Here is a 24,284-nt window from a genome sequence, read left to right on the forward strand (position 1 = left end):
TTTTCAGTAAATCATCGGTTCAGTTGGACCAGCATACCCAGTCCATTCCATGTAAACACAGCCCACACGTTTGTGGAGCTCGCACAGTGCCTTGTTGATTACTTGGGTCCATGGTTTCATGGGGTCTGCGCCACACTCGACACCTACCATCAGCCCGTACCAACTGAAATCGGGACTCATCTGACGATGACACAGTTTTCCAGTCGTCTAAGATCCGACCGATATGGTCCTGACCCCGGGAGAGGCTCTGTGGGCGAGATCATGCTGTCAGCAAAGTCAGTCGCATTGGTTGTCTGTTGCTATGGCGCATTAGCGCCAAATTGCGCCGTCTTGTCCTAACGGATATTTTCGTCATACCTCCCACATTGATTTCTGCTCTTATTCCACGCAGTGTTGCTTGCCTGTTCGCACTGTCAGCTCTAACTGAATGTCGCTGCACTCGGTCGTTAAGTGAAGACCTTAGATCACTGCGTTGCCCGCCATGAAAGGTAATGTGTGAAATTTGGTGTTCTCGGAACACTTTGGACAATGTGAATCCCGGAAAAATTTTTTCCCAAACTATTTCCGATATGAAATGTCCCAATCTTCTAGCACAAACTACTATTCCGCTTTCAGAGTATGTTAGTTCTCGTCGTGCGGCCATAATCACATCGGGAAGCTTCTCAGCCGAATCGCCTGAGTACAAATGACAGCTCCACCAAAGCATTGTCCTTTTATACCTTGTGTAGACGATGCTACCGCCATCTGTGCAGGTGCACATCGCTATTTCGTGGCGTTTGTCACCACATTGTAATATCTGGATAATGCTAAGAATATTTCTTTCTTTTCCAGCTGGATTCAGGAGATCCTCTTTTGGTGAACGGGCAGCTGGTGGGAATCGCCTCCTGGGATGGTTACGAGTGTGCCACTGCAGACTCACCGGGAGTCTATACTGAAGTTTCCTACTTCGTCGACTGGATCAATCAGAACGCAGTGTGACGAGGAGAGATGTACCTGAATTTTTTCATACTATAAACAAGCGTTACCACACTACTTCACTCACCAAAAATAAAAACTCATTCATCATCCTGTGGTACATTTACTTCAGTCAGTGCCTCTAACGTATAAAGATTAGTTACTTTCAAATTCCCAGTAAAACACTAATCGGTTAGACGATGATGTAAACTCCAAATAGATGGCTGCATAACTGCAAGACAACTGTGAAAATGCCTTTCACATTTTCTAGAACAACGAAGCTGATGTCATCTCTCATTTCCATAAAGAACAATAACGAGACAAAATTAATGTACCAGCACAAGAATCCAAGTGACAATTACCTGAGATTAACTTTTTCACTACATTGTCAACGTCTAGACGTGTCCCATTCCTCTAGCACAGTTGAGAGCAAATGCGGTACATGTAATTACGAACGTGGATAAAACTATCTTAGTATTTTGTATATGATAGTACTTATTAATGGTTGTAATGTGTTGGTTCTGAATAAAAATTTCTTGATAGATGTTTCAAGTATTATTTCAACACCTGACCGAGATTCCTCCTTTCCCGATTGCGATTACAAGGTCTAGTCCGAGATCATTGGCGTGCCATCTTGAGGGTCTTTTTCCCTGTTACAGCGACTTTGTATTACATGTAAGCAAATATTTAGCTGAGCCAGTTGTTAGAATACTCTCATATCAGTGATTTAACTGATTACAGATTTCTAGCTGAAAGGTCGACTGAGCGAAGGAATAGTTAAGCTCATCTTCTCTGACTAATAGATGAGAAGAAACTAAGATAGTGGAAGCCATTGAAAATAATATGCCTAGAGGAATTATTTCATTTTTTTAAAAAAAATGGTCCCACCTCATCCGATAAAACGTAAGGTATTCTATTCTGCACGTAGGAGAATACAACGTTACTTAAAAATTTAATGCAAAAGGGGCTAGTAAATAGACCAGACAGGATCTCTCAGATGCTTAGGGTACAAATTTGATGAAGATTTAAACCAGACGAAAAAATCCTTATAAAGCCGTTTCGGCTTTCATGTAGCAGCACGTCTCGAAGAGAAGGAAATTGATGAATCAACGTAACCTATTAGTTTCTATTTGAGAGAGGCCAGTGGAAAATTATTTTGTTTAAACCATCTTTAAGAACCTGAATGGTACATAGCATCTTCAGTGTCACAGCCCATATATACTTGCTTATCAATTATTTAGTAAATAATTGTCTATAGTTTGCATGACTATTATCATTACAATATTGTGAAGGAGGGAATACCAACTAAATCATAATATGAAGAACAGTCACAGGCAAGTTATAGAAACTCACCACAGACAATATTGTAAAGTACTGAAGAATGTAATCAGATAGGCTAAAACAATGGATGACACCAAGAGAAAGGAAGCTCATCATCATCACCATCATCATCTTCGTATCCTTCCAGCGAGCCGACTGGGGTGTTTGTGAACAATCCGTCTCCATTTAGCTCTATCTTAGCGTTCTCAGCACATAATTATTTCATCGTTAACAAAAGAAATGTTTATATACAAAATAAAGGTTGCAGTTTTAAATCTTTACTGATTCTTTATTACTGTGTATCATGTGCCTAGACTTGGAACCGTAGTGAGCATAGAGTCCACGTGTGACGAATGATGACACAGGATGACAAGTAGTACCAGCGCAGGAAGTAGGACCCAAGCAACTATTTGTCTATCCAGATTGACACATGAAGTTGCAGAATGACCAGGCGGTCATTCAGGTAGGCTTTAGGTGCTCAACAGGTTCAGTCAGTCATAGAAAAATCACACAGTAGAATCAGTGATTCCTCAGCACAGTGCATGATGTTTGTGCTGAAAGAAAAACATTAGACAGAAAAGTATAGAATTGTCCTTCCCGACATTTAGTTTAGGGATACAGTACTATTTCCGAGATCTGTTAAGTTTCTTGCCAAGGGACATGACCCTTCTTAAAGTTTATTTGCTTTTTTTGTTTACCACTTTCATTGCAGTTTAACCGCGCAAGTTCTCCGATTACTGCACAACACAACGCAGTGTCTATCATCTTACTTCACTATAAATGTTTATAACGCGCACTATGTGTTAGCGTTCATGTTACTCATTCTCTTTAAATTCATTGACACTTTGCGGTATTGAAATCCTGCAACGACGCTAGCTGCGCTGCAGTTAGTTCGACAATTGAAGTCTGTGGTACGGTATGCAGTAAGGATTGTCGCCTGATGTGCATACGCGGCGAAGCAGTGGGATGAATGTAGCTGCGGAGTGCGTAACATGTTCTCGAGTGAATAATGCAAGTTGATGCCGCAGCGAAGAGTCCCAGCATCTCACAACATAGACCAAAAAAAGAAAAAATACTTACCAGATACAGTTTAGGTAAGCAAAACATCTGTCCTTTCTTCGAGTGGCAGTGAAATAGTTTTTTTATAGGTAGCAACTCACACGAACCTTATGGTGATTCTCAGCTTCAGAACTTGATGACTAACTATGTAAATATCTCTTCAGATCCTGGTGGACATATAAATCTTTAATTTTCTCTGATTTCGGAAAAGCCAAATGATAACTGCAGGATTAGGCATGCTGATGACTTGATATGGGCCCGTATAAAGTAATGGAAATTTGCTATTGCGTTTATGCAGAGCATAAGAATTCGGAATTGATTTTTGCAAAACTGTTTCCCCAAGAATATATTTTTGAATTCGTCCAAACTTTTTCTTAGTCGTGTGTTTTCTTTAGATATGTGGTGTGTTTTGTCACTACGATTAGTGTGTCTCTTACCTTTTCTTGTAAAGTGATTTCTTCTTTTTGCTCATGTGCCAAGAAATGTATCCCTTCATTTGCTTCTTTGTTGTTGCTCAGTAATTCAGCAGGTGTGTAGGGTGTGGTGTAAACTGGAAAGTTATTTACTATTTGCTCGAAATGATCTACGAGCTCGACCAAGCATGTGTGTTGCGTATTTGTATATGTTCTTACAAATGGGTTAAATTCCCTAAATATAGGTTCAACAGGATTACTTGACGGGTTAAAGCGGGATGTCGAAACACGTTTGACGTCGTGTCTTTCAGAAAATATTTCCATTTTCTACATATAAAGTTCAATGCATTGTCTGTTAATTAAGCAGGTTTGCCAACTGTGAGTACGTACTGTATATGAATCCTTCATACTATAGAAAGTGCTGCTGTTGACTTCAAGGCATATAGCTTAACGCATTTGGAGAAAAGATCACAGAAAGCTAGTAATTATTTGACATCACCTCGTGCAGTCGGCGCAGGCCCATGAGCATCGGCAGGTACTAAATGCACTGGTTGTGTTGGTAATATTGGGTATAGCTCACCATCACAGCACTTGTTAGTGGGATCAGCCTTCTAGCACATCAGCCAGGTTTTTAAAAGCTGTTCAGTGTATTTGTGCCTGATTAGAAAGTATCAGTATAAATTCAATTTCCTCAATCACTTAGTAGCACCGTAGTCACCCAAAACATAGTGAGTATGCCAAACTAAAGATTCTCCATAAGTACTAAGGATACAAACGCACGAGTTATTACTATCGACATTACGTCGTTAGAACAGTATGTTATTTGAATCTGGTAATGTTGCAGAATTCTATCAGACAGGTTGTCTGATAGAAGTGTTCTTACCTATGTCCCCTAGGTCCGTAATACCGCAATTTGCTACGCTATTGCACCTGTCTAAATGATGTTGAATGCCACGGGTGTCTTGTCAAAAGTATTCTGGAGTCTGAGTTTTGTTCAGTGAGATCAGGATGTTAACTTACTCTTTGTGGCAGATGCGATAAAACATCAGTGACGACATTAACCTTGCCTTGTATATGCATTATTTCAAAGTAATATTTCTGAAGAAATTCTGTCCGTCTTGCAGTTCTAGGGTGCTATAATTTACCTGTTAATAGAAAGCTGACTGCTTAATGATCGCAGTACATATCGATATGTTTACCATTAACGAAGTTCGGTGAATATCCACGTACACACACAAACAAAGTCCTACTTGCAGAACTGATCATGTCGATCTCAACTTTATCATTTCTCTTTGGCATCTCAAACAGAAAAACTCAGATTCCTCTAAAGGAAGCCTCACTGCCAATACAAAAGTTGAAACATCCCCTTAAAAAAAAATTAGTGAATTACTGTGCTGATAAACCACTTGCGTTATTTAATTTTGAAACAGCTGAGCGTACTCAGACATTTCTCTCTTTACTTATTCTGATCAACACTAAACTGACACAATATTTTTAGCGTAACGCAATATGACTTTCAATAATCCCTACAAAAGAATGGCGCTGCCTAACAGTAACCTATACCTTTCATGAATCACTTACCTCACAAAAATCTTCGTTACTCAATCTACTGCAATACAGCGTGCGCCAATACTGCCAGCTGAATAAAAGATTCTAACTACTGATAGGCATAGTTAGCAAATGAAAGATTTTGATAGAGAATAAACAATGTATTTACCTTAATAATGTTGAAACGCCATCACATGTACATCAGTTCATGATATCCAATATTACAAATTTACTCCTTCTGATGGACATACGTCCAGATCCTCCGCTCTCAAAATTCTGCCATCTCTCTCCCCACATCCACCACTGCTCGCGGCTCACCTCCAACTGCGCAAAGCTACGCGCCGTTTACATCCAACTGCCCAACACTACAGTAGCAAATATTCCAGCAATGCAAACCAGCCACAGACTGCACACAGCACAGTCAGTGATTTTCATACAGAGCGCTATGTGGCGTTACCAACATAAAAACCTAAACAGCCTACTTACAAAGTCTAACTTCATGTCAGGGTGACAGAGGGTATGGGTATTCACAAGAGTATCTTTAATAGGACAAAGTTTGTTTGAAAATTGTGAGATCAAAACCGAAGTGTGTTTTTCTTTAGTAATCCTAAATGTGACAGTCGGTTCAGTAGCAGATTGGGCTCAAAGGCAAAAATGTTTATAAGGCTAAGATTTGAAGAAGTGTCTACTGAATTAAGCTGAGACTAAACAGTGTGTAACGTAAGCAATTTACTTCAGAGCGCACACTTTGGAATTGGACATTCGCTGTTATCTGAAAGTTAAGCAAAGAGCGACCATATTGCGACACGCAGCCCATCAACGATCTGCACGCACTGGAGCACAGAGCTTGCTATATTTAATGTCTGTACCTGAAATAGCGATGTTGTCACGTCTTCTTCAACAATGGATTCCTCATTTGAGGTTCATTTATACATCTGCGTCCAATTTAGTTCGGAAAATATCTATACCTTCAGTTTTTGTAACATCCACGAGATAAATTTTTGGCTACAGTGCGACGAGAGGAAATTATGCCTCTAACAGTTATAAACATTATTTATTCGATATATAAAAAAATAAAATTTTAATTATTTATATAATATTCTATGATGTAATTGGACATATCGATGTGTATCATACAAAGACAATGATAATTGTAAATTCCTTTTATGATCTGCGTTTGTCTTCCTTTGTTTTTACCTTTTGTTGGTTGGCTTTTGTAAGTTGCGGACGCATATCAAACTGAGGTCTGTTAAGAAATTGTAATTATTTGTTAATTATTACTTGAAAATAGAGTTCATTATTACTACAAATATGAGTGATTAATTATTTGTAACTCTAATTCCTCTCTCAGTAAGCATTATCTGTGTTAATTATTTCTTTCCGCTGCAACGAGCGCAGTCATTGATGATAGCGATTTGTATCGCGTGTTTGTCTGTGTTTTCCTCAGAAACAAATCAAATGTTTGCTTGATGAAGTCTAAATAGTGCACAATACGAAAGTAGATTCTATAGCATTTAATAACCATTTTAAATATTTACTTATTTGCTCTAACAATAGAAAGTCTCTATCAATTGTCTGCCGCCATCTTAACAATTATCTCAGCGGCAAATTCAAATTTAAATTACGCAATTCTGCAGAATAAATGCCGAAGGTGATACAAATGTGTAAAAATAAATGTGCACCGGTGGTCCCGAACTCATTTTAATGAAAATAATTCGAATCAGATTGGTTCTTAAAAAACAGTGCTCATAGCACGAACGTTATAACAAACTTTTCTAGCTGATTTATGGAGCCGAAATTAATTACGCATGAGTTGCGAAGAATATTGTTTCAGGTAACATACGTCAGTCGCGGCTGATATTCGGTGGTTTTATTGATCATTTTGCTGAAGATAACTGCTTCCATCTTAATCAATAGTTGTATAGAATCTGTTGTATGAACTGTGATTTAGTGACACTTACACAACTTACAGACAACACTTTAACACGACGTTAGCTTGGAGTTCTTTAGCAACTTGATCAAATCTTTATCCGGGAGAAAAATTATTTAGTAATTACTCAATGTAATAAAATAAGATTATCATTTCAATTTACAAATTAGTCAAATACCAAACCACTGAATAACACAGCGAACGCCACAGGAAGTATCTACAGAATTAAGCTGAGACTAAACAGTGTGTAACGTAAGCAATTTACTTCAGAGCGCGCACTTTGGAATTGGAAATTCGCTATTATCTGAAAGTTAAGCAAAGAGCGACCATATTGCGACACGCAGCACATCAACGATTTGCACGCACTGGTGCACAGTACCCGAAATAGCGATGTTGTCACGTTTTCTTCAACAACGGATTCCTCATTTGAGGTTCCTTTATACATCTGCGTCCAATTTAGTTCGGAAAATATCTATAAATTCAGTTTAAAAATAACAGTGCTTTCGTGCCACACAGGTGAGGCGGAATTCATGCAGAATAAAAGAAAATAATTACAATGTTACAAGTCTTGTGTTAATATCACCATTTATAATAACCTTTCTCTGCTTTATAATAAACGGTTTCTTTAAGTTTTTCTCAGGGAAGGAAGAACTATTATAACAACGATACTTTGGAATAATAAATGAAGTTATCGGCGTAGCTGGTTTTCACGGACAGTCATTAACAGGATGATGCTAGAACTGTATCAGTAGTAAGAGACTGAATCGCTAAAACTGGCGTGCAAAAGATGTATTCAAGAAATCATAATCGGACTTCGTCAATCATGAAAAGATAATTTAGAGAGGTTCTTTGACTGATCATGAAAATTTTCATATAAGCGGCTATAATGGCGGCCGATCAATCGCACCACCGTATCAAGACTTGCATGTCGTCTCGTCTTACAGATTCTGAAATAAATAGAAATGGATTAACACAAGGTAAATATAAATATTTTAGTAAACATTTTAATGTATATCTTGTCATAAAACGTAAAAGCAAGAAAAAATACCGCGCCTCCTAATTACAGCGTGCGTCTGCCACAAGACAGAAGAAGAGGGAAAACGCAACTGCGAAGGGGGACAAAATCTTTCGCTAAATAAATTAGGGTCATTATTTGTTTCATAGATTAGAACTTTGCGTTATTCTATCGAAGGAATAGCCGATACTGCAACTAATTCTGAAAGAGGGGTATCACACTGGGTGTTGTGATGTCTTCATCATTTCATCCTCACCGACAAGCAAGTCGCCAAAGTGGTGTCAGCTAAAATGACATGCACCAGGTGAACGATCTACCCGACAGGAGGCCTTAAACACACACACCCGTAGGCTCTGAAGTAAAATAAACTACATTACGAAAATTGACTAATGAGCTGACTGGGAAATAATCTAAGATATAATAATTCAGTGCTTACTCTCTTAGGCCTGTATTACACTACCATTTTTGTTTATCAAAGTTGGTATGTCAAATGTTTATGTCAAAGAAATTTGATACTGTAATGGGGAACTTTGTCAAATCCTACCTCTCGTCAAAGAAATATGATTAAATCTAGGGGTCCATTGTGGATTTGATCACAGAAGTCGTTCGTCTTCTTTTCGCTGCAGTGCGAAATGTAACCGCTTGAAGCGCTGGGTAAAGGTAGCTGAAAAGTTTAGTTGGTGTATTCTTTCAACTCTTTTAAATAACCTTGCTTCGTTCTTGTTATTCATTTTGTAGTTGGAACAATAATTCTATTAATTAAATTATTTTTAAAAATAGTTCTTAATACGCATATAGTGTACTAAACGTTTATTTATCTTCATTTATTTGTCCTCCAGTACTTCATAAATCGCTTCACACGTTTATGGAATTAATTTGGTTAATGTACACTGTGGTATTCGATTGCTGTAATGTTAGCCAGATTAACACTCTCTTGCAGTAAAAAATCGCAATTTTATGGTGAGCCTGTCTTCTGCACATATAAGTTTCCTCAGATGAATATTCTGCTTTTTAATAGCAAACACTGAAGTCCACTCTCATTCATTCGTAAGTAATTTATATAAGTCGTGACGTCCTCCACTTACAGCTCTAGTATAAAATTTTGCTGAATTATCTAGGCGTAAAACCCACTGCTTCACTCGAGTATGTTCCCCTTTTTTTCGACACTTCTGTTCCAAATGCACACACAACGCAATTGTGATGCAAGCAACTGCAGCGCTTAATAACAATTTGTCGCTGTCGGCCATCTTGAAATTTGGTGACAAATATGATGACAATGCAATACCCTGTTTAACGCCACGTCAATGACCATCGTCAAAGAAATTTCAAGAATATTTCATAATCTTTCTTTGTCAAAGAAATATGACATTGTAATAAAGACCTTACTGCATGCAAAATATTTCACATCATTCCGTTAGTACTGGATCCAAAAATTTAAATACCTTATGTTCGTAATATTCTGGTTGTTTCCGTAGGCCTATTATTGAATCATTTTTGGAACTACGTTTTGTTTTGTGTAGACTTGATTAAATTCATCGTTTATGCTGAGGCAGTCAAATACCTACAAGTAAATTGGTTCAAAGCAAGTCGACGAACTCACGTCTCGATGTAGTATACTGTGGCATCACATCACGTGTTATTGTTGTTGTTGGTGGTGGTGGTGTTATTGTTATTGGTGTTGTTGCTGTTGCTGTGTGTGCTCATGGCGTTCTGACTTTCGTGGTTCTGAAATGAATCATGGCCGAGAGCCCTTATTTCCGGTTCCCTATCGAAGTCTCTGAAACAGAGTGCCGAACTAATTAACATAGGAAAATAAACAAACTTAGATTTACGTAACGGGAGTTGATTGGAATAAGATCCAGCTGTATGATGTATTCAGTTGTACTTGTTAAAATGGGAATTAGCTCTTCTGCAGTTTCAGTTTTTGGAGTAGTACTATAATGATTTACCCCTTATACGAAATTAACTTCTCTATACAACAATACGACCACTTCTTTTCAATGATCGCCACCTCTAGTTGCTCGTCATATCGGTGACACTCCCTCCCCTTTTTCGTGAAAATAGAAAACGAGCTGCCCATCTTTGAACTATTTGAAGTCATCCGTCAGTCACATCTAACAAGGATACGCCTCGCGCAACAACACTGCAGAAGAGGACGGACGGCATAATGTCAGCTCAGTACAGTTGTTGCACCTTCTAGGTATTCCTCGAATAATACGCTGCTTGTCGTTCGTCTTCCCCACAATACTTTCTGTGTGTTGACTCCGATTTCCGTTGTTTCAGTTGTTTGTAATTGTTGTCCATATGTATTTAATTGAATCGGCAATTTAAAAAAATTATGTGATTTATTGTGTAATCGAGATATAACGGAATATTTCTAATACTCATTCGGTGGTAATCAAACCTCTTATTGTTCAGTATCAACTGCCAATTTTTTCACCATACAGATATCTTGTGTAAATAACTATGTAATTCATTTTTATCTCTTGATGACTTTCGTGCACAATAAACAACAGCATAATTTGCAAATATTCTACAATGGCTACTCAGATTGTATCCCAAAACGCTTATTTTGATTAAGAACGAAATTAAATATTTGAGTGAAAATATGGTGCTAAAACAGGTATACCGCGAAGTATTCAAGAAAATCCTTACAACTTTTGACATTTGCTAAACATAAGACGCAATAAAGTAGAAATTCTGCTATATGCGTGGATCCATAAATTCAGTATTTATAATGAGTTCAGCTTTGTTGCTTAAATGAGTAAAAACTGACAATGTATTTAGAACCAACCATTACATTCCTTGATGTCTATCCGAGTTCACTGTTAGTTGTCGTGTCGTTGATAATAATTATAATTTCGTGTGGTTCACTGGCCAGGTATAGCTCTTTCAATTGGACTTCACTTCGACGATCTGCATTTTCCTCGTTGACGCTGAGGCCCAACAAATGTAAAGATGAAAACTAAGGCTAAGACAAATTTAGAAGGCACAAATTATTTGTAACACTTTACCTCAGACGATATTAATTTTTTATTGAGTATTATTCATCACTTCCTATACAAAGACTCAAGTACCTCTTCAAGCATATCTGTTCAGATGCCAAAGTTATTGGAGGTATGAAGTGTTTAATGATGCGATCGAGGACATAACTAGCTGAGATAACTTGATACTGGATAAGATAACTATTTTATCGCATGAAAATATATTAGCACTTACCTCTATTTATAAAAGTTCTGCACAATAAGAACCTTTTCAGGCATTCACAATGTTTACTTTGCTTGTGATCTTTTTATCCCTGCTTTCACTTACTCGGTGCTACGGTAAGAAATAAATTATTTTCTGATTGATACACAAATGTGTCGTAGTAGCAGGACGGTGATACGTTGCTAATTGTAGGAATTTGTAAGAATATTGAACTTTAAATTGTACTAGGAGCAATAGTAGAAAAATTGCATTGATACTTCAGGATTAGAATATGCAGGAAAGATTTTCGACAACTTTGGAAGTGATAGCTCTGCTGAGATATAAATATAGGCGCAAAACAGGAGGAGATTAAAACATGTTGGAAGATAATATAGCATTACACAACAAAGCAAGAACACTGGCAACCTTTTATTTATGATGTCATCAGTACCGTAAACCTCGAAACTCACCAACCCAAATAACGACGAATTCGATATAGTCCCATTAAGTAAAAATATCATACACGCACCAATGATCGAACTGGATGATTTTAATTGTGTACTCAGTCATATCAGTCAAACAACTAAGATTAATTTTACAATTGAATTAAGGAGTTTAATTTAATGGAATTTACTTGTCCGACATCTGGAACATAAAATACATGAACAGGGCAGCTTACTAGTACGTCGACAGCTGACGCCACAAGTCGTATAGACCGCACTTAGGTATCGCAGCAACTGATTAACAAATTATGTAGGACCTTTTCGTATCATTCCGCACTATCACGTATGTACCGCTCACACACCACATGCTTCTATCAGTGTTGAGGAGGAGAAAATTTAGTTGCAGTTTACGTCATGATCCAGGATTATACTAAAACCTAACACAGACTTGGAATAGAATGGCAAGAATGGTATAGCAGCTCCTGTCTCAGATCCAATGGTGGATAGGGAAAGCTAGCCTAGATTAATAAAATATGCCGAAAAGTGCATTCAGTAAAACGCTGAGTGCTGATTTCAGCTAGAATACTCTGTTCGAAAATCACAAGAGGAGGAGGTACACTTGGAAAAGCCGGGTGATACGAGAAAATTTCAATTAGATTACATGATGGCCAGACAGAGATTCCGAAATCAGACACTGGATCGTAAGGCATACCTAGCAGCAGATATAGACTCCGATCACAATGTAGTTGTGACCAAGAGTAGGCTGTAGTTTAAAAGATTAGTCAGGAAGAACTAACACGCAAATAAGTGGGATACAGAAGTACTAAGAAGTGACGAGATATGCTTGAAGTTCTCTAAGGTTATCGATACAGCAATAAGGAAAAGCTCAGTAGGCAGTAGAGGTGGAGAGGAATGGATGTTCCTAAAAAGCGCAATCACAGAAGTTAGAAAGAAAAACATAAGTATAAAGAAGGTAACTGCAAATAAGCCATGGATAACAGAAGATGAAAGAAGGAAGTGCAAAAACGTTCAGAGAAATTCAAAAATGAGAAATAGAATTTTCTGAGGAATGAAATAAATATCAAGTGCATGGGAGCATGGGAGCATCAAGTGCACGTAATGGCAGCATGAAAAAGTGAAGAAATCAAAGAAGTGATTGTCGGAAAGACTGATTCAGCAAATACGTAAGTCAAAACAGCATTCGTTGAAATTAGGAGCAAGGGTGGTGACATTAAGAGTGCAAAGGGAATTCCACTGTTGAATACAGACGAGAGAGGGGATATCTTGAAAGAGTGCATTGAAGGCCTGACAAAACATTACGCAAGAATATTACTTCCTGAGATTTCGAGACTTGTATGGGGCCGGAACGAGCACACCACTTAGCAGGGCAAAATTATTAGCACGATAAAGATTTATACGTCAGGTTATGACATTAGGGAAAGGGATGGAAGTGAAATATGTTAACGATTATGAGTCACAAATCACCACCTTATGAAAGTCAATGCGGCACTTCAGCATTTTTTCGGAAAGGTGATGGAAGTGTCTGTAACAACCAGTAGTGCTTTAAATGGGCTATGGTAAGTTTTGTCCATTTTTATTCTTCAGAAGTTGTAGTGTCTGACATTATTGAAGACTACATTATGTTGAAGCATTATCTCAGATTACTGAGTAGCAGAAGAGAAATCTACTGGCTTCAATAACTATGGATGACTGCAATGCTGAAATGAGTCCGTCACTAAAGCGTACATGTGTCGTTTTCAGTTTCTGACCTTTACTCTGGCCAAGCTACGGGAAATCTCGTACGAAATACTGCATGGCACACGATCACTAGCGATATTCGCGAATTCTCTAACGTCTATAATCACAAAGAAAACCGGAAACACTCCGTCCGATAATGTTAAGTGACAGCTTCGCCGGGAGGGTGATTAATATTCGAATAAAAATTGAAATTCTAGGAGTCTTACGAGGAAATCAAGAATTCATTCTCTAGGACGCGCACCAGTGAGACCCTGTCTTTCTCATTTGGGATGGGTCTGTAGCTCAGCATGCTTCATTTGCCGATTTCTAAAAGACGTACGATGTTGTTGAATTAGATTACCTTGATAGAGTCATGGATAATATGGGTTTATACAGGAAATTCCTCGATGTCATCAGTGTGTATTCACTCACTGTGTGCTCTAAAATCAAGAGTAACGGTGTTAACAGTTCTGGGGAACGTCGACCCAGTTAGAGTTTCAGTGACGGCCCCTTCACCCAGGCATGCGGAAAGCAACAGTAACTGCATCCCCCCTCGTGTCTTAGCTGGTTGATTTATTTCTCTTCTACAGCGTACAACAGTGATTGAATGCCGACGTTCAGCAGGTGAGAAGTAGTTTTCGAACCTATGGTCGTAGACGACTGTGCGCTGTTAGGCTCCAAGCCACAGCTGTAACCAGTGTAGCGTGGCTTGGAAAAGGGCGCGGCAGCTACGCAGACACCCGACGCGGCTAGAGAGTCACTTTTGGGCACATAGACCTCCCTCACTGCAGAAATGTAATGGGTGATGTTGCTGACCAACCCAAAAGTGGCCTAAGCGACGAAGGCGATGTCATCCAGTTTCCATACTCCGCCCCCATGACATCTGGCTGGCGGTGTCTGGTGACAGTAGAAGCTAAGCGACTCCAACCTAGTTCGACCCTCAGTCCATCGGAGCTGATGCTGAACCGTAACCTGGGTGGTCCCGTAGTTTAACTGACATTGGTGACTAAACTGGAGGGCAGCGTCAGAGCGACAATACTTCTTGGGGCCACAGGGTGCCAGCACACTCCACAGCAGTCACACACAGTCTGAGTGCACCATGCCGGCTTGGTTACCAATATTAAGATTAGCTCATCAAACGTATTCGGAACTGCGACGAGATTTCACGAGAATCGGAAGCGCGAGAATAAAATGACTGGAGGAATATTGTATTTGACAGTAGAGATGCAGGAACAGCAGACTGGATCAGTCAGGAGAGGTCAGTGACTTCGAGCGTGGAAGAGAGATTGAATGTCACGTTAGAAAAAAAAAACCATTAGGGTATTTCAACCTGTCTAAAAGTGCTCAACTTGACTGTTAGCAATGAGATTGCGAAGTGGAAACATGAAGGAAGAAACATAGCTAAACCAAGACCAGGCAGTACACTGACGGACAGGGACCGTCGAGTATTGCGGAGAGTGGTTGTAAAAAATAACATGAATTCAGCGGAAGAAATCAATCGTGTAATGTAAAATTCTACCAGCATCAGTTAACTCAGTACAATGAGTATGCGTAAGAGTTAAAAGGACCAGAGTACAAAGGTCGAGCAGTCACATAAGCCACTCACTTCGGTGCTAAGTGATACTTCAGATAGTTTGAACAGTGACACCACTGGACAGAGGATGACTCGAAACAAGTGTTTTGTAGTGATGATCCACTTTATATCCCGTTCCAATCTGATGGCAGCGTTTGTGTTGGGTGAAAGCGTGAAGAACGTTACTTGGCATCATGTGTAGTGCCAACAGTGAAATACAGATAATATGATGATACATTATGGAGTAACTTTTGTGGCTAGGATGTGGTAACCTTATCGAGTTTAAGAAAATGCAAAATGTGGAAGGATATAAACGCATTTTACTGCATAGTGTTCTGCACATAGTAGAGGAACAGTTCGGATACGATGATTGCTTATTTCAGGATGACAATGCACCCTGTCATAAAGTAGTATCTATAAGGGAACGGTTTGTAGAAAATACCGTTTCTGAACTGGACCGGCCTTCTCAGATTACCGACATGTACCCAACGTAACCCCATTGGATAAGTTAAAATGTCGACTTCTCTCCAGATCCCAGTGTCTTATATCACGTCTGATTTCAGGTCTTGAAGAAGAATGGGTTGTCATTCCTCCACAAACATACGGACACCACCTTGAAGGTGTCCTCAGAAGAGCAGAAGCAGTCATAAAGGCAAAGGGTAAACACACCTCATATTAATGTCCTCTAGTAGGTGTCCAGATTCGTTTGATAAAATACACTATGTGATGAAAAGTATCCAGACACCTTGCTGAAAATTACTTACAAGTTCGTGGCGCCCTCGATGGCTAATTCTGGAATTCAATATGTCGTTGGCCCAGCCTTAGTCTTGATAACAGCTTCCACTCTCACTGGCATGCGTTCAGTCAGGTGCTGAAAGGTTCCTTGGGGAATGGCAGGCCATTCTTCACGGAGTGCTGCACTGAGGAGAAGTATCGATGTCGGTAGATGAGGCCTGGCACGAAGTAGGCGTTCCAAAACATCCCAAAGGTGTTCGATAGGATTCAGGTCAGCACTCTGTGCAGATAACTCTATTACAGGGATGTTATTGTCGTGTAACCACTAAACTGGATCGTTTAGCTGGCGAGACAGCGTTACGGAGATGCGAAACAAACTCCACTGGCAGACGTTACAAGGGAGATGTTGTGCATCACAGAGAGATTTATTATTGAAATTTCGGGACAGCACTTTTCAGGAGAAGTCAGACAACATATTACGTCCTCCCACATACACCTCGTGTATTGACCACGAGCAGAAAATTCGAGAATTTAGAGCCAATACAGAGGCTTACCTACAATCATTCTTCCCCCGCACTATTCGCGAGTGGAACAGGGTTGGAGGGATCATATAGTGGTACCGAAAGTACCCTTCGCCACATACCATTAGGTGGCTTGCGTAGTATGATGTAGACGTAGATGAAACAGACCGTGAATTATGACCAGGTGCTCGGTCGTGTTGAAAGATGCAATAGCCATCCCCGAATTGCTCTTGAAAAGTGGGAAGCAAGAAGGTGCTTAAAACATCATTATAAACCTGTGCTCTGATAGTGCCACGCAATACAACAAAGGGTGCTTGCCCTCTTCATGAAAAACGCCACCCCCACACCACCGCCTCCGAATTTTACTGTTGGCAGATGACGTTCACCGGGCATTCGTCATATCCACACCCTGCCATCAGATCGCCACATTGTATATCGTGATTCGTCACTCCACACAACGTTTTTCCACTGGTCAATCGTACAGTGTTTACGTTCCTTACACCAGGCGAGGCGTCGTTTGACATTTACCGGCGTGATGTGTGGCTTATGAGCAGCCGCACGACCATGAAATCCAAGTTTCCTTCTGCCTAACTGTCATAGTACTTTCAGAGGATCCTGGTGCAGTTTGGAATTCCTGTGTGATGGTCTGGATAGATGTCTGCCTATTACACATTGCAGCCCTCTTCAACTGACGGCGGACTCTGTCAGTCAACAGACGAGGTCGGGCTGTACGCTTTTGTGCTGTACGTGTCCCTTCACGTTTCCACTTCACTATCACATCGGAAACAGTGCAACTTGGGATGTTTAGGAGTGTGGAAATCTTGCGTACAGACATATGACACAAGTGACACCCAATCACCAGACCACGTTCGAAGTCAATAAGTTCTGCGGAGTGCCCCATTCTGCTCTCTCACGATGTCCAATGACTACTGAGGTCGCTGATATGGAGTACCTGGCAGTATGTGGCAGCACAATGCACCTAATATGAAAAGCGTATGTGTCCGGATACTTTTGATCACATAGTGTATTTATTCCCGCCACAGCCAGGTTTGTTGACATGCAGATTCCACGGAAATCGTCTGTTCCTCTGTTTCAATGATGAAAATGCATCGCAAATGTGTGAGTCCGGCCAGGTGGTCAGACCGGTGTCCAGGGTCTAGGCGTGATGGCCAAATGCTGCATCAACTGCTTGATGCAATCAACAAAGTTAACGGCAGCAGTGGTTCGCGCTTGCCAGCTACGTCACACAAGATTAACCAAAATCCTTCAGAGTATTTAAAGATGGCTTTCAATCAGAGCTGTCTACCACCTATGTATATAAACGAACACACACACACACACACACACAGCAGAACTATCACTCCAGAGACTACATACAGTAATGAGTCAATGCTGTACTTATGGAATTAAGATCATAGCAAACATTTAGGGAGACGACTTCAAATTTCATTTTAAGGGATTAGGTTAGCGCAACTCCCATAACGAACGACAAGTATGCAGTGAAGTCAGCATTAATCTGAATAAATCTGTTTGTATTAACATTGCAGTCACATTCGCATACAGTGGGTAACAAATATCATTTGGACGTGGTCCTCTCGCTGGACCACACTTACAAGTTAGAGCTCAGCTTGAAGGAGAATGAGCAATCAATCAAAATAGCATTTAAGATTCTTGATAGATTACAAACGTTATATTGTCTTAAAGCACACATACTGTTACGACCCAGCCACTACCTGGCACCAGTGTTGTGGCATCAGTGTGCTGAGGTCACGTTGTGATCAGGAGGTTTAGCGTAGATTAAGGAGGAGTGATCCAGTGCACGTTCAGAGACATCGGAGATTCACCGATATCTGTCATAACATTTATTGTTCGAGCAGAGTTTACAAATATATAATTGTTTTCAGAGCTACAGTCGGTGGCTGGTCGCAAGCGCACTCGTCACTGAGTCATGACGCCAAAGGCCAGTGCCACAGTTGTGTGCTGCGCTGGCGTCGATGGCGAGACGATGAAGGCGCTGTCGGCCCAGACATTTTGCGATAACCCAATACGCCTGCCACTTCACTGCGTTCAAGGATGCCAGTTGTTGTGAAGACTAAGACGTGGTCACCAACCACTGATAGAAAAGACTATAGCAGAAAATCATGAATGATCCAGGAGGATGTGCGGACGCACCCTGACTGGACGGTGCGAAGATGGTAGCTTTCAGATCATCCGTAGTGACCCAGTAGTAGAAGAGGGCTGTCGGCTCACCAGTCTTTCCATCTGCGATGACGCAGTAGGCAACAGAGCACAGCTTTGATATGCATCAGATTGGCTGACTCGTGGTGTCGAAGTCAGCAAGTAGCAGGAAGGCCATCATCGGTCAGCGTGTCGTGGATTCACTGAAAGTCAACTGGCTGTCATTCTCTCTGGTTCTTCGACACTGACAGAACGGCAGCACGACAGAACGTGTATATGAGATCCGAAAGACGCTCTATATAATGGGTCAAGCCTGCGCATATGATGTAGTGGTTTTGGATGTATGTGTGAATTTCTCCTCATTTGTCAGGCCTGCCAGCGCTCCTTGATTCGCTGTGGCCATTTCAGTAATGGTTTCTAGTCGCTGAACTCGGTACTTCCTGTCTACGTTTGATTTTGCGGTGGCACTCGGGCGGCGAAGTTAGATGGTGTTAACTCGGAATGCCTTGTTAAGTGGCACAGCAGTGTTTGTATTTCTGTCTACCTCGTTCCGAGATCTGTTGCATTAGCGGTATGCCTTGTTGACATAACGAGTGGCACTCAAGCCAAGCGCTAGCCTACTCCGTTCCGAGCTTGCCCGGTAGAAATTTAACAACGTTTTTTCTGCTGTAAAACTTTACTACGCAAACTGAAGCATATAGATGCGATCCTGCGGAAATTTGTGAATTAGGCGAGACAAATATTTCCCTGGCAGTGTCGCATATCAGGAGGTGCAAACTGCGCACACTGAGTGTTCTCTAGATCGCCACTCAGTGTATCAATAGGGCCCTAGGGTTGCGAAATTATTACCGACAATGTATCAAGAAAAATCCTGAAACTGATTAGTAAAATATTCGGGGAGTGTCTTATGCAATGAGATAAGCAGGAAACAGGTAATACTGTAGAACTGCGTAAGCATCCTGTCTGATCACCTGCATCCATTCATGTCCATTGTGCATTCCGACGAACTTGGGCAATTCCAGCAGGACAATGCGACACCACACACGTCCACAATTGCTACAAAGTGGTTCCAGGAACACTCTTCTGAGTTTAAGCACTTCCACTGGCTACCAGAATCCCCAGATACGAAGATTATTGAGCATATCTGGGATGCCTTGCAACGTGCTGTTCAGACGAGATCTCCACCCCCTCGTACTCTTACAGATTTATAGACAGACCTGCAGGATTCATAGCGGCAGTTCCCTCCAACACTATTTCAGACACTAATAAAGTCCATGCCACTTCGTGTTGCGGCAGTTCTGCGTGCTCACTGGGGCCCTACGAAATATTAGGCAAGTGTACTGGTTTCTTTAGCTCTTCGGTGTATGATGAGCAATAAAATAAAAAGGGGATAGATCGAAAAGGTAAGTAAACTGCTTAATATTTCGAAAGTAATCATCGTTACCTTTAATATCCTTATCCACTGTGAGAGATGAAGGTCAACGTCTTTACGGAAATACGTTTTCGGTTGCCAACGGAGACATGATTGTACCCAGGCGTGCATCTTCTCGTCCGAAGCAAATTGATGGCCATGAATGACTTTCTTCAGGGTGTCAAAAATATGGAAATCGTATGGGGAGTGATCAGCATTGTATGGAGGATCTGTAACTGCTTCCCAGCGGAACTTCTGAGCCCCAAAGGAAGACATTTGTGTTTGCCGATTTCCTTTGAACGAAGAGGTGTACGCATGGATACAATCACAGCTCCGCAGGCACACGCAAACATTTTTCTGTGAATTCATTGCCCGTCTTCTCTCACAGTGGGATAAATGTATTAACAATTATGGCGATTATTTTTTAACTATTTTATTATTTTTGTAATAGATATTTTTCAAATAGGTATTTTTCAAATAAGGATTTACTGCATGCGACTCCAGCAGTATGACCCTGAAAGCGAGTACTGATATTACGGCCTGTCTGCCATATGTACTCTATATCAAATTCGCTGTACGTAACTTTGCAAACATTGGGGCTTTCAAATCCGTTATGGTGAGTGCGTACATTACGTTTCAGTTTTCTCTAAAGAGAATCACTTATAACGTAACTTACGTTAACGTGTTTATTCTTAATTATCTATGTATTACCTGATACGAGATGCATACACGACATATTAATAAAACTCAAAATACTTAGGCTCATTTATTGTACATATACTATATTGCACCCGTTGTCTAGGGGGTATCGTCTTTGAATAGTAATCGAAACGTCCTCGGTCCCGACTTTGTAACTCCCCGCTACTTAAATACCGAAGTTTGAAGTCTGTATAAAGATCAACAGCAATGGCGGCCGAATACTTCCAGCACTAGAAGTCACACTCGATCTACTAACGACCTTCTCAAAGAGGGCGGAGGAGAGGACAGAGGTTCCGGGCAATCTGTTGCCTTTGTGGTGGGAAGCCGTCTGTAAAAGACGGAAGTATCAGCAATGATCAACGGCATGAGGATGCAGAAGACAATGAACACCACTGTTTCAACGACACGTAATACGTCTCCGCAGTATAAGTGGCCTGTAATTGAAAACGTGTCGTGATGACCTCCCCAGTGCCAAAAGATTGTGGACTAGTCTCCCCTTCGGATCTCCGGGAAGAGACTGCCAAGGATAAAGTGGCCATAAGAAAAAGACTGAATAACAAACGAAAGGGTAACGTGCTACGAATCGAGGCGTAGAATGCCAGAAGGATGAACGTGTGAGGGAAGCTAAAAATATGAACCGGGAGATGCTAAGGCTTAATATAGTTATAGTGGGTGTCAGTGAAGTGAAATGGAAAGAAAATAAGGATTTCTGTTCAGACGAATGTAGGGTTATATCGACAACAGCAGAAAATGGTATAATTAGAGTATAATGCGCCAGGAATAGGAAGATAGGGCAGAGTGTGAGTTACTGTGAACGGTTCTGTGTCAGGGTTGTTCACATCTGAATCGATAACAAACCAATACCGATGACAATAGTTGAAGCATACATGCCGACGTCGCAAGCAGAAGATAAGAAGATAAAGAATACGAGGATATTGGACTGGTGATTCAGTATATAAAGGGAGATGAAGATCTAATAGTCAAAGGTTTGGAATACGGTTGTAGAGGAAAGAGAAGATCGAAGGGTTGCGGGAGAATGTGGGCATGGAAGCAGAAATGAGAGAGGGAAAGTGTGGGTTCTGCAATAAATTTCAGCGAGTAATAGCGAATACTCTATTCAGGAATCACAAAAGGAGGTATAGTTGTAAAAGTATGGGAATACGAGAAGATTCCACTCGGATTACATCATGGTCGGGCAGAAAGTCCGAAATCAGATAATGGTTTCAAGGTTACCCAGGAGCAGATATAGATTCACATTACAATTTAGTAATAACGACAATACTATGAAGTTTAAGAGACTAATCGGGAGCAAGCGGTACGTAACGAAGGCAAATATGGAAGTACTAATGAACGAAGAGATAGGCTTGAAATTCTCTGAGGCTACATATATTGTGATAGTTAACAGTTCAGTAGGCAGCACAGTTGAAGAGGAACTTGACGTCTCTAAAAAAGGCAATAACGGAAGTTTGAAAGAAAAACGTATATACAAAGAAGGTAACCGTGAAGAAACCATGGGTAGCAGAAGAAAACAGAAGTAAGTAAAAAAATTCAGGAATAAAGAAATACAAGTCACTTAAGAATGACATAAATGATGTGTAGAATGTATGAGACTAGCGATGTACCGTCAGATGCTTCGGAAAAACTTTATCCACACAGTTGCTAAGACATCAAGAGCCGGCAAATTCGTGAATTATAGAACAATCAGCTCAACATCTCATGCAACCAAGTTCCTAACAAAAATAATATATTAACGTATGGAAAAGAAAACTGAGGGTCTGTTAGATGACAATCAGGTTAGCCTTAGGAAAAGGAAAGGCAACAGAAAGGCAGTTCTCACGTTTTGGTTTATAACATAAGGAAGACTGAAGAAAACCAAGAAACGTTTATACGGTTTATCGACTTAGAAAAGAGGTCGATTGTGTAAAATGGGGCAACACGTTCGAAATTCTGAGAAAAACGGGTTGAGCTGTAGAAAAAGCCTGGTAACAAACAATATACACAAGTTATTTTACAGGGAACAATGAGATTGGTAGTCCAAGAAAGAAATGCTTAGATTAAAAATGGTTTAAGACAGTTGTGTAGTCGTTCGCCGTACTGTTCACGCTATACATCAAAGAAGCAGTGACAACAATAAAAGAAAGGTTCAAGAGTGGGGTTAACAGTAAAGATTCGATAATAACATTGCTGTGCTCAGCGAAAATGAACAAAAAAATTACAAATTCTGTTGCATGTGTTAAACAGTCTAACAAGTGCAGAATATAGATTGAGAGATAATCGAAGACCAACGATAGTAGTGAGAAGTAGAAGAAATGAGAACAACGGGAAAGTTAATATCAATACTGAGGATCACAAAGTAGACTATGTCAAGGAACTCAGCTATCTTGTGAGCAAAATAACGTATGACGGACAGAAAAAGGAGGACATAGAATTGCACTGGCAAAAAGGGCATTCCTGGCAAAGGGAAGTCTACTAGTATCAAACATAGGCCTTAACTTGAGGAAGAAATTTCTAAGAATGTACGTTTTGGGCATATGATTGTATGGCAGTGAAACGTAAGGTGTTGGGAAATCGGAACAGAAGAAAATTAAGTATTCCATATGTGGCGCTTCAGAAGAACGTTAAAAATTAGACTGATTGATAAGGTAAGAATGAGGAGGTTCTTTGCAGAATCGGCGAGAAAAGAAAGGCAAGAAAGAGTGACAAGATACAGGACATCTGCTAAAACATCAGGCATCAACTTCCGTGGCATTAGATGGGGCTGTAGAGGGCAAAAATTGAAGAGGAAGACAGAGATTTGAAAATAGGCTGCAAATAACAGAGGCCGTATGATGCAATTGCTTCTCAGATGAAGAAGTCGGCACAGGAGAAGATTCGTGGGCGTTCGCATCAAACCAATCAGAAGACTGATGACTCAGACTTTGTAACTATACAAACGTTGCTTTTTGTCTTAATGTTACTGGCTGTACAACTGATCACGCGCTGATCGATGAGCAGTTGATGACAGGTGCTTCCTGAACTTACAACGACTGCGTCCAGAAGACTGCACTTGCGGGTATATATACGAACTATTTTCATTTTATTAATTATTTATGGATGTATATATACAAAGTATTTTTATTTTCCAGGAGACGAGGTACTGGCAGAAGTAAAAATGTGAGTACCGGGCGTGAGTCGTGCTTCGGTAGCTCAGTTGGTAGAGCACTTGCCAGCGAAAGGCAAAGGTTCCGAGTTCGAGTCTCGGTCGGGCACACAGTTTTAATCTGCCAGGAAGTTTCATATTTTTATTTTATTTATTCTGTAACTGTGTTGCTTCTCTGCTGTCATTAAGTTGTATGGTAGTGTTATTCCTGGCTTACGGTACTAATTTCAGACATTACTAGACTGATGTTGATCTATGTACGACAAAACTTGTTATCATAACATAAAAGTAAAAATCTTTGCGATCTGGACTGATTGTTTGTCGTTACATGATCGTATAACATAGCTGACATTCCAGTTATGAGCTGAAAAACTGTTAACTTAATGCTCAGTTATAACGTGACATTCAGTGAAAATTGTGTTA

At 40.3% G+C, this 24,284-nt stretch overlaps 2 protein-coding genes across 2 annotated transcripts in view; both read left to right on the forward strand.

Moving 5' to 3' along the window:
• Nucleotides 1–1,421, forward strand: part of LOC126260071 (trypsin-2-like) — a 102,805-nt gene extending 101,384 nt beyond the window's left edge. The window contains exon 7 of the mRNA XM_049957270.1: nucleotides 832–1,421. Within this exon, the coding sequence (XP_049813227.1) occupies nucleotides 832–978 (147 nt within the window). The 3' untranslated portion in view covers nucleotides 979–1,421. The remainder of the gene's footprint in view (nucleotides 1–831) is intronic.
• A 10,090-nt stretch (nucleotides 1,422–11,511) lies between these two features.
• The window catches only part of LOC126260218 (trypsin-1-like), a 96,458-nt gene continuing 83,685 nt past the window's right edge, over nucleotides 11,512–24,284 (forward strand). Inside the window, exon 1 of the mRNA XM_049957518.1 lies at nucleotides 11,512–11,562. The gene's annotated coding sequence lies outside the window, so the exon portion shown is untranslated. The remainder of the gene's footprint in view (nucleotides 11,563–24,284) is intronic.

Source organism: Schistocerca nitens, chromosome 5 (assembly GCF_023898315.1).
Source record: "Schistocerca nitens isolate TAMUIC-IGC-003100 chromosome 5, iqSchNite1.1, whole genome shotgun sequence".
NCBI classification, from domain to species: Eukaryota; Metazoa; Arthropoda; class Insecta; order Orthoptera; family Acrididae; genus Schistocerca; species Schistocerca nitens.